General features: G+C 31.4%; 1 protein-coding gene across 1 annotated transcript in view; it reads right to left on the bottom strand.

Moving 5' to 3' along the window:
- The window catches only part of LOC141301439 (serine/threonine-protein kinase BRSK2-like), a 92209-nt gene extending 85239 nt beyond the window's left edge, over nt 1-6970 (bottom strand). The window contains exons 1-4 of the mRNA XM_073831665.1: nt 6238-6970; nt 4405-4580; nt 2930-3108; nt 2773-2845 (exon numbers count right to left, since the gene is read on the bottom strand). Of these exons, the coding sequence (XP_073687766.1) occupies nt 2773-2845; nt 2930-3108; nt 4405-4580; nt 6238-6970 (1161 nt within the window). The remainder of the gene's footprint in view (nt 1-2772; nt 2846-2929; nt 3109-4404; nt 4581-6237) is intronic.
- Between the last annotated feature and the right edge of the window lie 5871 nt (nt 6971-12841).

The raw sequence follows: 12841 nt of genomic DNA, 5'->3' as shown, positions 1-12841 counted from the left end.
CCCTGGACACTAGCACTAGCTATATTTCAGATATTTATAATAATATTGTACACGGGTTAAACATATCAACTTGAAAGCAAGTTCAATCAACTTCTAAGTTCTTATATTTTTTTAACATAGTTTATCTGAGATGCTGTTATTTGTCATATTTGACTCATATTAGAGAGTGTTTATACTGTTTGACTCGTCCAGTTTCCAGTCTAATTTTGCTTCTCCAAGCTCTGAAACTCTTAAAAATGGAGATTTGCAGAGTTTGTGAGTCGTTCTAGCACAGCTGATGCACCTCTGAGAGTTCAACCGCATTTCCAACAAGGCCTTTGATGTGCGAGTCTCTGAATTACTCGCTTTCTCTGGAAGAGAGAGAGGAAATGAGAGAGATCGACATACAGAAAGTGAAACTCAGTGACTGGCTTCCTCCATCCTCACTATCTTTAGAGCAGACACCTGCTCGCTGCTTTCTGTTGCCTTTCCTTTCTCGCTTTCACCTAGTTTTATTTCTAAATAAAGACTTCTACTAACTTTGCCCTGTTACACTACAGCGGTTTTGTCTTAAAGCGGTTTGTTTGATTGAGAAGAGTATTTTTTGATAGTAAGATGCTGTAATGTTCTCAGTGTGAAGCTGCTCTTTAGTCTAAACTGCAATAATGGCTTATTCAGGTGATCTTGATGTTTATGGTGTCACAGGAGCTCATTATAATATCGCCGCCCACTTCAAACTATAATTTGCATACATCTTCATTTGCATATATGTCTTAAAAGCACAGCTTCAACTTAAATTTAGCAGCTGCCTTAAAATTTAAAACTTTAAGTTGATTTAACTTAAAATTTTAAGGCAGCTGATGAACTTAAGTTTTTAAGTTGAAACTGGTAAACTTTTTACAGTGTAGCGAAAACAGCTTTTTTATTTGTAAAGTTTCACTAGACAAACACTTATGAATAAGTTACTTGTTAATTGTCTTTTTAAAAATATTTTATTAATATTATTATTTAGGTGTACTTCTTTGAAAATAACAGTTGCTGTTATTATTGTAAATAAATACAATAAATGTTTATTTGTATAATGATAATCATAATAAACTATTATTATTATTATTATAATTATATGACTATTTCTTATTTAATAGGACTAGTAACAACAACTGTATATTAGTATTATTATTTATTTAATTATATTCATATATATATATATATATATATATATATATATATATATATATATTTTATTTTCATTTTTCTATATATTTTTAAGTAATGTATTAATATTATTATTTAGTTATATTTATTTTAGAATAATACTTGATGTTATTATAAATAAATACAATTAAATAATTGGTGTATTTGTATATAATATAATGTTATTCATCATAATAATAAATTATTATTATTGTTATATGAATGTATTTATTTCTTATTTAATAGTAATAGTATTAACAACAACAATATATTAGTGTTTTTTTAGTTCTATTAATTTATTTAATAAATAGTTGTTATTATAAATAATTATTTTTTTAATAATAAATTATTATTATTGTTATATGAATGTATTTATTTCTTATTTAATAGTAATAGTATTAACAACAACAATATATTAGTGTTTTTTTAGTTCTATTAATTTATTTAATAAATAGTTGTTATTATAAATAATTATTTTTTTATTGGTTTGTTTATTTTAAAATAATTTATTAATATTATTATTTATGTTTCTTTGGTTTATTTGTAGTATAATAATAATAATAATAATAAACTTTTTTGTTTATTTTAAAATAATTTATTAATATTATTATTTAGTTATATTTATTTTTAGAATAATAGTTGATGTTGTTATTATTGTAAATAAATACAATAAAATGTTTATTTGTATAATAATAATAGTAATAATAAATTATTATTATTAAATAAAAATAAATAAAAATATTTTTGTTTGTCATTTTGTTGTTTATTTAATTGAGAACAATACACTATTGTTATTATTATTGGTATTTTTATATCTGTTATTAAATATTTTTTGTTTATTTTAAAAATATTTATTATTATTATTATTTAGTTATATTTATTTTAGAATAATAGTTTACAATAAACTGTTTATTTGTATAATAATAATAATAATAATAATTATTATTATTATTATTATTATTAATATTAAAATATTGTATTTTTGTTTGTTTATTTTAAAATATATTTTTTAATTTTGTTATTTAGTTATATTTAATTGAGAACAATATGCTATTATTATTAGTAGTAGTATTTTTATATCTGTTATTATAAATAAATACAATAAAATAGGTTTATTTGTATAATATAATAATAACTTTTATTACTATTATTATTATTATTATTATTATTATTATTAGAATTTCTTCTAAATAAAATGTAATTTTATTTTTGTTTATTTATTTCAAGATTATGTATTAATATTATTATTTAGTTATATTTACTTTAAAATAATAGTAGCTGTTACTATAAATACAAAAAATATTTTTTATTAATTAGTTTAATAATATGTTTAATAATATGTATAATAATAATAGCCATTAGAATAAATTATTATTATTTTATCACAAATTTGGAGTGAACATTTTACTGAAATACGTTCTTGTCAGGTTTCATGAAATTCAATTAAAAAAAAACAGCAAAAGTGAGAAATGTGGCCTACATAACTGTTAAGCAACCTACAGTTATGTTGCATATCACAGCATAAAACAGCAATAAGATCCAGAATGGAGAAAAATACTGAAACACAGACAGAGAAGAAGAGAGACATCAAACACAGACCAAGGACAGTATCTCAGAAAGACCAGGGACAGGGCAGAGAGGTAGAAGTGAGGACAAAGCGAGGCGTACAGGCCTGATAAGAGAGAAAGAGATGAGAGAGAACAAAAAGATTGTGGATGAGAGGATTAAACCCTGCTGCTGTTAGTAATGGCCGTGCCTGTTGGTCTTGCTGCAGCAGATGGCTGGCCTGTGCTCTCTGGAGGTTATGTAACCAGACAAACCCCCTCTCATCCCGCAACTAAATCTCTCGCTCGCTCTCTTTCCTGCTTTCTCTTGCCTTGCTGAGCTGCATGTGAGCGCAAACCCTCCGCACACAATGTGCAACATACAGCAGAACTGCCAAATCAGCATTTGGTCAGCATAACTGTGCTTTTTATGGAGAAATATTACGAGTTTTTGACATTCGATTTAAAGATTCAGTTTGACCAATTAATATAACACAGAGTGAAACTCACTGAACCTGTCAGGAATTTCAAATTGTGTTTTGTCATAGTCGTGTTTGACCGTATTGACTCCAAATATTTATAAAACATGTAATACAACTTTGATATTTTATATACTTTTATATTGTCATAATATATTATATTGTATATTTGTGCTACTTTTAATTTATGCTGATTTAAATAAACATACATTTAAAAAAATAAACTATTATATATGTGCTGTATGCATTCTTGACAATATTAATAGTGATTAATAAGAGAAAATTATAAAATAAAAATAATAAGGTACTGTAATAGTCAGAATTAATCATCAGAGAAAATGAGAGAAAATTGATTTACTTAATAAAAATTGGCCATAATTTGTCATAAAAACATCAAAATAAGATTAAAATTAAAATGTATTAAAAGCTGGGCACAATTAGTCTTGAAAATATCAAAATTCAGAATAAAATGGATTTATTTTTTAAATTGTTGTCCATTTCTTATCAAAATAAGAAATAAAAAGTAAACATTGGCCATAATTAGTCATGAAAATATCAAAATGAGAATAAAATAAATGTATTTACTAAACATTAGCCACAATTAGTCATGAAAATATCAAAATGAGTTTTGAAAAAGTATGTATTTATTAAATGCTGGCCATAATTAGTCATACAAATATCACAATTCTGAATAAAATGGATTTATTTTTGAGTTGTTGTCCATAATTAGTCATACAAACATCAAAATGAGAATAAAAAGGATGTATTTAGTAAACATAAAGATAAAGATAAAGAGACTTTATTGTCATTGTAGATATACAACGAAATTTGTTTGGTAGCTCACAGAGACCAGCAGCAATAAAACAAGAAAGCAGCACAGATAAACATAGTAAAATTAATAAATAAATAAATAAATGTATAAAATAAATAAAGGGCACTTAGTATAGTAAAAGACAAAGAAATTTAAGGAATAGTTAAGTACAAATATGAATGTCCCATAAAGTGTCTAGATAGTAAATGAATATAACAGTATTTTACAGTGGTAATGTAGTGCAACCCTTATTGTCCAATAAGTGACTTGTGCATTAGCAGCAAACATGAGGTAGAGGCGGGAGAGAGAGGGAGGGTTAACTGGGAAAAAAACTGTTCTTGAGTCTGTTTGTGCGGGTTCTGATTGACTTATATCTTTTCCCTGATAGGAGGAGTACAAAAAGTCTGTGTCCTGGATGAGTTGGGTCCTTGATGATGTTGCTAGCTCGCTTCTGTAGACGGCTAGCATAGACCATGTCGAGGTTCAGGAGTTTGGTTCCTATGATCCTCTGGGCAGTTTTGACGGTCCGGGTCAGAGCTCGACGGTTTTCTGCAGTGCAGCTGGAGTACCACACTGTGATGCAGTAACAGAGGATGCTCTCTATTGTGCTCCTGTAAAAATTTACTAAGAGCTGGGTTGGCACTTTTGCTTTTTTGAGTTTTCTTAGGAAAAAGAGTCTCTGTTGAGCTTTCTTCACTAAGTGGGATGTGTTAATGGTCCAAGTGAGATATTTTGTTATGCGTAGACCCAGGAATTTGATGTCGTTCACCCTCTCAACTTCCTCACCATTTATGTGGAGGGGTGGTGGTGTTGTTTTCTTGACTCTCCTGTAGTCTACAACGATCTCCTTTGTCTTGGCAGTGTTCAGAACCAGATTGTTGTTCACACACCATTTGATTAGGTGTTGAGGTGGGCGGTACACCGGTGTCATAGTCAGCACCGGTGTGACATTGCGCCACGACATGGATTTTCTAATACCGTCAATACCGTAATAAATCAATTATGTGCCTCGAACGGCTGCATTTACATCAGTAATAGCTAATTCTAAATAATAAGGCATTCAATTTTCTTCAAACGTTCAGTTGTGGTCTGAATACCTGTCCTTATACTATATATCTTGTTGTAAATAAAAAAGTAAAACATATTCGTATCAGCTTTGCAGGTGGTAGGTAAAAGGGGAGTGGCCATTAAACGACTGGTGAAACACCGTGAAGAAAGGTCGGGCCTGTAGCCTATACCAGGGGCGGGGTGGCAATCGGGACGACCGGGACTTTTCCCGGCAGCCGGCCAAAGGATTTACACAGCGGATCACAAATTGAGCGGGCGCGAGGCGAACTAATATTGTATATAATTTTCGCACTTTCAATATGCAGGGTATAGAAATCGCTTTTAACTGAGTGCTCGCGCTGTTTACTTTTACTTTCGATTTTGCGATAACGCACACTCTGGGTAAAGGGAGCAGCACATCTTATAATAGATATTTGTCAGTGAGTACAAGATTGCAGCAAATCCTCCAGTTTATTTTTGTAATCTCTCTTTACTTTCGACCCGTGATCATTCAAATCTAAAGGTCACTGTACACTGAGTCCGATTTTGGTATTCGATTATTGTTTTTTTCTCATATTCGCCATCCTTATCAAAATGCTTATTATGGATGCGAAAAAGCAGAAAATCAAACACGATCCGAATTTTTTTTATGACGGACGAAAGTTTCAGAGGCAGTGTGTAAACTCGATTAACATAACCTGTAATTTTTTTTTTAACGTGCAAAAATCTCGGACGAAAATTTCGTACTCATGTGTGCAATGACATTAACTCCAGCAGCTCGTGTTGGATGCAGGGTTGCCAAGTCCGCGTTTTTCCCCACAGAATTGGTCTACTTTTAAACTGTTGCCGTGGGTTGATTTCCCCCAGTTATTTAAAGGTTTTAAATTTTGCAGAAATTAAATTTCAATAAAAAAAATCATTTTTGTTTTGTTGTACACTGTTAAGTAAGATCTTTAGGTTTTTTGCAAAATAAATATGTTGAGAATGCATACTACTCTCCCATGTCTCTTTTTGATAAGGATACCTACCATTTACTTATTATATTATAAAACTATTAACTTTATTCACATACTTAAAGGACAGGACAGGCTACTCCTCCCAAAATGTACCAAAAAAAGTAATACTGTGATATTATACCGTCACCGTTCAAAAGATGATATTAATTTTAGGTCATATCGCCCACCCCTAATTAGGTGTTGGACGTCCTCTCTGTAGTGAGACTCGTTGTTGTCTGATATCCTTCCCACTATTGTGGTGTCATCAGCCAACTTCACTCTGGTGTTAGAAGAGGAGTGGATGGGTTTGCAGTCATGTGTGAAAAGGGTGAAAAGAGCTGGACTAAGAACGCAGCCCTGCGGTGCTCCTGTGTTAATGGTGATAACAGATGATGTATGGTTGCCCACCCTGACATTCTGTGGTCTGTTAGTGAGGAAATCCAGAATCCATGAGCAAAGTGTGGTGGTTAGTCCCAGGTCATACAACTTGTTTACAAGTTTGTATGGCATAATGATATTAAATGCCGAGCTGAAGTCTACAAATAGCATCCTAACATATGTATTGGGATGCTCCAGATGAGTAAGGCTGGTGTGAAGAGCTTTCGAGACTGCATCCGCTGCTGATCTGTCAAACTGTAGGCTATCCAGGTCAGCAGGGATGTTGGCTTTGATGTGTGTGAAAACAAGTCTCTCAAAGCACTTCATGATTATTGGTGTCAGAACGACCGGGCGGTAGTCATTCAGACATTTTACTGACTGTTTTGTGGGCACAGGAATAATGGTAGTTGATTTGAGGCATGTTGGGACTACAGCCTGCTGCAGAGACAAATTGAAGATGCTGGTGAACACCCCCGCTAGTTGGTCAGCACATGACTTCAGCGTGCGGCCTGGAACCTTGTCTGGTTGGCCATAATTAGTCATGAAAATGTCAAAATGAGTTTTAGAAAGTATGTATTTATTTAATGCTGGCCATAATTAGTAATGAAAATATCAAAATAAGAATAAAACAGATTTATTTGTTGAATGTTTGCCATAATTAGTCATGAAAATATCAAAATTCAGAATAAGATGGGTTTATTTTTTAATTGTTGTCCATAATTAGTCATAAAAACATCAAAATGAAAATAAAAAAGGATGTATTTAATAAACATAGGCCAGAATTAGTCATGACAATATCAAAATAAGAATAAACCAAATTTATTTGTTGAATGTTGGCCATAATTAGTCTTGAAAATATCAAAATAAGAATAAAACAGATTTATTTGTTGAATGTTTGCCATAATTAGTCATGAAAATATCAAAATTCAGAATAAGATGGGTTTATTTTTTAATTGTTGTCCATAATTAGTCATAAAAACATCAAAATGAAAATAAAAAAGGATGTATTTAATAAACATAGGCCAGAATTAGTCATGACAATATCAAAATAAGAATAAAACAGATTTATTTGTTGAATGTTTGCCATAATTAGTCATGAAAATATCAAAATTCAGAATAAGATGGGTTTATTTTTTAATTATTGTCCATAATTAGTCATAAAAATATCAAAATGAGAAAAAAGGGTGTATTTGGTAAACATTGTCCATAATTAGTCATAAAAAAATATCAAAATGAGAATAAAATGGATTTATTTGTTGAATGTTGGCCATAATTAGTCATAAAAACATCAAAATGAGAATAAAAAAGGATGTATTTAGTAAACATTGGCATTAATTAGTCATGAAAGTATCAAAATGAGAATAAAATGGATTTATTTGTTGAATGTTGGCCATAATTAGTCATAAAAATATCAAAATGAGAATAAAATGAATGTATTTACTAAACATTGGCCATACTTAGTCAAGAAAATATCAAAATAAGAATAAAACTGATTTATTTGTTGAATGTTGGCCATAATTAGTCATAAAAATATCAAAATGAGAATAAAATGGGTTTATTTTTTTAATTGTTGTCCATAATTAGTCATGAAAATATCAAAATAAGAATAAACCAAATTTATTTGTTGAATGTTGGCCATAATTAGTCTTGAAAATATCAAAATAAGAATAAAAAAGGATGTATTTAGTAAACATTGGCATTAATTAGTCATGAAAGTATCAAAATGAGAATAAAATGGATTTATTTGTTGAATGTTGGCCATAATTAGTCTTGAAAATATCAAAATTCAGAATAAAATGGATTTATTTTTTAATTGTTGTCCATAATTAGTCATAAAAACATCAAAACGAAAATAAAAATGATGTATTTAGTAAATATTGGCCATAATTAGTCATAAAAATATAAAAATGAGAATAAAATGGATTTATTTGTTGAATGTTGGCCATATTAATCATGAAAATATCAAGGTGAGTTAAAAATAAGGATGTATTTGTTAAACAATGGCCATAATTAGTCATGAAATTACCAAAATGAGATCGAAAGGATGTATTTTTTAAATGTTTGCCATAATTAGTCATGAAAATATCAAAATTCAGAATAAGATGGGTTTATTTTTTAATTGTTGTCCATAATTAGTCATAAAAACATCAAAATGAGAATAAAAAAGGATGTATTTAGTAAACATTGGCCAGAATTAGTCATGACAATATCAAAATAAGAATAAACCAAATTTATTTGTTGAATGTTGGCCATAATTAGTCTTGAAAATATCAAAATAAGAATAAAACAGATTTATTTGTTGAATGTTTGCCATAATTAGTCATGAAAATATCAAAATGAGAATAAAAAAGGATGTATTTAGTAAACATTGGCATTAATTAGTCATGAAAGTATCAAAATGAGAATAAAATGGGTTTATTTTTTTAATTGTTGTCCATAATTAGTCATGAAAATATCAAAATAAGAGTAAACCAAATTTATTTGTTGAATGTTGGCCATAATTAGTCTTGAAAATATCAAAATAAGAATAAACCAAATTTATTTGTTGAATGTTGGCCATAATTAGTCTTGAAAATATCAAAATTCAGAATAAAATGGATTTATTTTTTAATTGTTGTCCATAATTAGTCATAAAAACGTCAAAATGAAAATAAAAATGATGTATTTAGTAAATATTGGCCATAATTAGTCATAAAAATATAAAAATGAGAATAAAATGGATTTATTTGTTGAATGTTGGCCATATTAATCATGAAAATATCAAGGTGAGTTAAAAATAAGGATGTATTTGTTAAACAATGGCCATAATTAGTCATGAAATTACCAAAATGAGATCGAAAGGATGTATTTTTTAAATGCTGGCCATAATTAGTCATGAAAATATTGAAATAAGTAAAAAAGCAATTAATTAATTAAATGTTGGCCATAATTAGTCCTAAAAATTTTAAAAATTAGGAAAAAGATCCAGATGAAACTGCCAATGAAAACAAAATGTAAAACGTTAACTTTGAATAAAGCGTCTCAACAATAAAATCAAACACTTTTAACAATTACTTATTTTTGCGCAGTTTCTTGCCTTAAACTGTGTTGTGTCCTCAACACACTTTTAGCATAGTGCATGGTTTGTAAATTAATACAGTTTGATGTTTGCATGACGTGACCAGCTCCATATGTACAGCTTTTCTGATATAGTAAACTTGCTCAGTAGCACACCCAGTACAGCAACACTTGTGTTTGTGTTTGTTAACATTATCGGTTTATATTATGGGTTTAGGGTTGGGTTTACAGTAGTTGCTATGCTGTTCTCAAACGCGGTTAGCATAAACCCTAAAGCAGCAATTGCTGCACTTATGGAGGTGACCTTAACCATGATACCAGACACTGAAAATTTTTATTTTTTCATTATGCTTCATCCACACCACTAGGTGTCACTATAAGAAAGAGCTCAAAATAAACTAAAAACACTAATGCATGCTCACAGAATACAAGCAAAATAAATGTAAATGTACCAACATAAAGACATTTTTGCATAGTTCCTTGGCCAAAACTATGTTGTGACCTAAACACACTTTTAGCATAGTGCATGATTTGTAAACTAATACAATTTGATGGTTGCATGACATAACCAGCTCCATATGTACAGCTATTCTGATATAGTAAACTTGCTCGGTAGCGCACCCGGTACAGCAGCAGTTGTGGCAAGATAAACTGGCATGTTTGCTTCAACGTATGCATTTAATTTAATGTTTGTGTTTGTAAACAACATAGGTTAAGTTTAGGGTTAGGTTAAGTGTAAGTGCTATGTTATTTTCAAATGTAGTTAGCATAAACCCTATAACGGAAATCGCCACACATATCGAGCTGGTCTCAACCATGATCCTGATAAAAGTCACAAAGTCACGAAAAAAGAGCTCAAAGACTTCTAGAAGCAAAATAAACTGGCATGTTTACTTTAAAATATTCATTTTGTCCCATGCTTGTTTTTGTTAACATTATCAGTTTATATTATAGGTTTAGGGTTGGGTTTCGTGTAAGTGCTATGCTGTTTTCATATGGAAGTGACCTTAATCAAACGGAAAAAAATATTTTTGCATGATGCTTCATCCACACCACTAGGTGTCACTATAAGAAAGAGCTCAAAATAAACTAAAACACTAATGCATGCTCATAGAACACAGGCAAAACTCTATAAATGTACCAACAGTTTTCAGCTGAAGTGAACACTAGTAGCAGTAAAACGGCAATAACCTTTATTTCTTTTCACACAAATTATAATTACAGGAGTAGATTATCGATTAATAAAGACATTTTTGCGTAGTTCCTTGGCCAAAACGATGTTGTGACCTAAACACACTTTTAGCATAGTGCATGATTTGTAAACGAATACAGTTTGACGTTTGCATGACGTGACCAGCTCCATTTGTACAGCTTTTCTGATATAGTAAACTTGCTCGGTGGCGCACCTGGTACAGCAGCACTTGTGTTACGAAACACTCAGTTAAGAGTCCAGAGAAACACAAGTCACTGGACTGTTTACGTTGAAAGATATGTGTTGGTCAGACAATGTCGAAAGACAAGACTAAGTCGAAAGTTTGGCTAACAAACATAGAGTATTTACACAATTGCTTTACAGTGCTTTCTACAGTGATTACGCTGATCTTAAACTCTGCAATTGTTTGTACACTCTTTTACACACAGGCAATTATATGATTGTGTCCGTGTTCATAAGAGCTTAACAAATCTATGGCTAATTGAAATGGCTGTTTCTCGCACACACTCACAGTGGCCATCAGATTCTGCTGTCTCTCTCAGATGGGTTGCGTCATGATCGGTTTCCCCGCAGCAGTGTGTCTGCAGCGGCTCTAATAGGGGTCTCGGGGACCGTGTGTTAAACTCCTGCTGATATGTGAAGCCTTTCCTTGCTCTTGTACTGCACTCTTCCTTCCAGTTTCCTCCGCCTCTTTTCCATCTCCTCCATATGCAAGTTGTGACAGGTGGGACATGAGGAATAAGATGAGACATTTGGCTTTGTGGAAACTCTCGTTCACCCCCATCTGCGGCACATGGAGTGTCTCATCCTCATTATGTTGCAGGAGAGACGGGACGTACCTAATATAGCCGTGAGGTGGACTGACATATTTGACAGGACTTAGAGCCATTGTGGTGCGCATATGTTTTAACCCTATAAAGACTGGAGTCATGGAAAATCAAATAATAGCCCTCAACTAAAGATTTGTCTGGTCAACTACTAATCATAATTTTGAGTGTTTAATTGTCAACATAGCCTAAAAAGCGCTCAAGCTTATGCAGAAAAGCTTGCCTCGTTGCACTGGCAATCAAGTTCACAGAGACCAAGACAGCAGAAAGTGCATCCTGTTTGCCTTCAATTATTTTACAAAAGCGCAATGTTTCGTTGTTGTTCTGAGTAAACACAAAACAATGTAGAGACTTTACAAATTCGAAAGATGCATTACTTATGTAATAAGCGCACTACTGTTCAGCTTCCACTTCTACTTACGTTATATAATTGTTATTTGTAGTATTTTATGTATAAAATTGGACATAGAGGAAGATATTTGGAAATTAGTTTACATACATCATTTTACTTTTGGTCAAGTTAAAGCAGTTCACTTCCAGAACTAAAATTTACAGATAATTTACTCACCCCCTTGTCATCCAAGATGTTCATGTCTTTTTTCAGTCATAAAGAAATTATGATTTTTGAGGAAACCATTTCAGAAATGTTCTCCATATAGTGGACCTCTATGGTGCCACCGAATTTGAACTTCCAAAATGCAGTTTAAATGCAGCTTCAAAGGGCTCTAAATGATTCCAACTGAGGAATAAGGGTCTAATCTAGCGAAACGATCAGGTCATTTCTAAAAAAATTACTATTTATGTACTTCTTAACCTTAAATGCTTGTCTTGTCTAGCTCTGCATGAACTCTGTGTATTCCCGTTCATGACAGTTAGGGTATGTCGAAAAGCTCCCATCTCAACTTCGAAATCATCCTAGATCGCTGTTTTACCTGTTTTTTAAATGCCGTTATAAATGCTGACACTAGGTCAGTACTTCTGCAGAGATGTAGGATGATTTTGAAGTTGGAGGAGAACATGAGATGGGAGTTTTTCGACATACCCTAACTGTATTAACCCAGAATGCACGCAGTTGAGTTGACGCAGACAAGATGAGTGTTTGAGGTTGAAAAGTATAATTGTACGCTTTTTTAGAAAATAGATGAGATAAGACCCTTCTTCCTTCGTTTAGAGTCCTTCGAAGTTGCATTTAAACTGCATTTTGGAAGTTCAAACTCGGGGGCACCATAGAAGTCCATTATATGGAGGAAAAATCCTAAATGTTTGCCTCAAAAAACATAATTTCTTTACGACTGAAGAAAGAAAGACGTGAACATC

Source organism: Garra rufa, chromosome 25 (genome assembly GCF_049309525.1).
Source record: "Garra rufa chromosome 25, GarRuf1.0, whole genome shotgun sequence".
Lineage (NCBI taxonomy): Eukaryota > Metazoa > Chordata > Actinopteri > Cypriniformes > Cyprinidae > Garra > Garra rufa.
The sequence above is the reverse complement of the archived record's forward strand: the minus strand, read 5'-3'. Positions and strand labels throughout refer to the sequence as shown.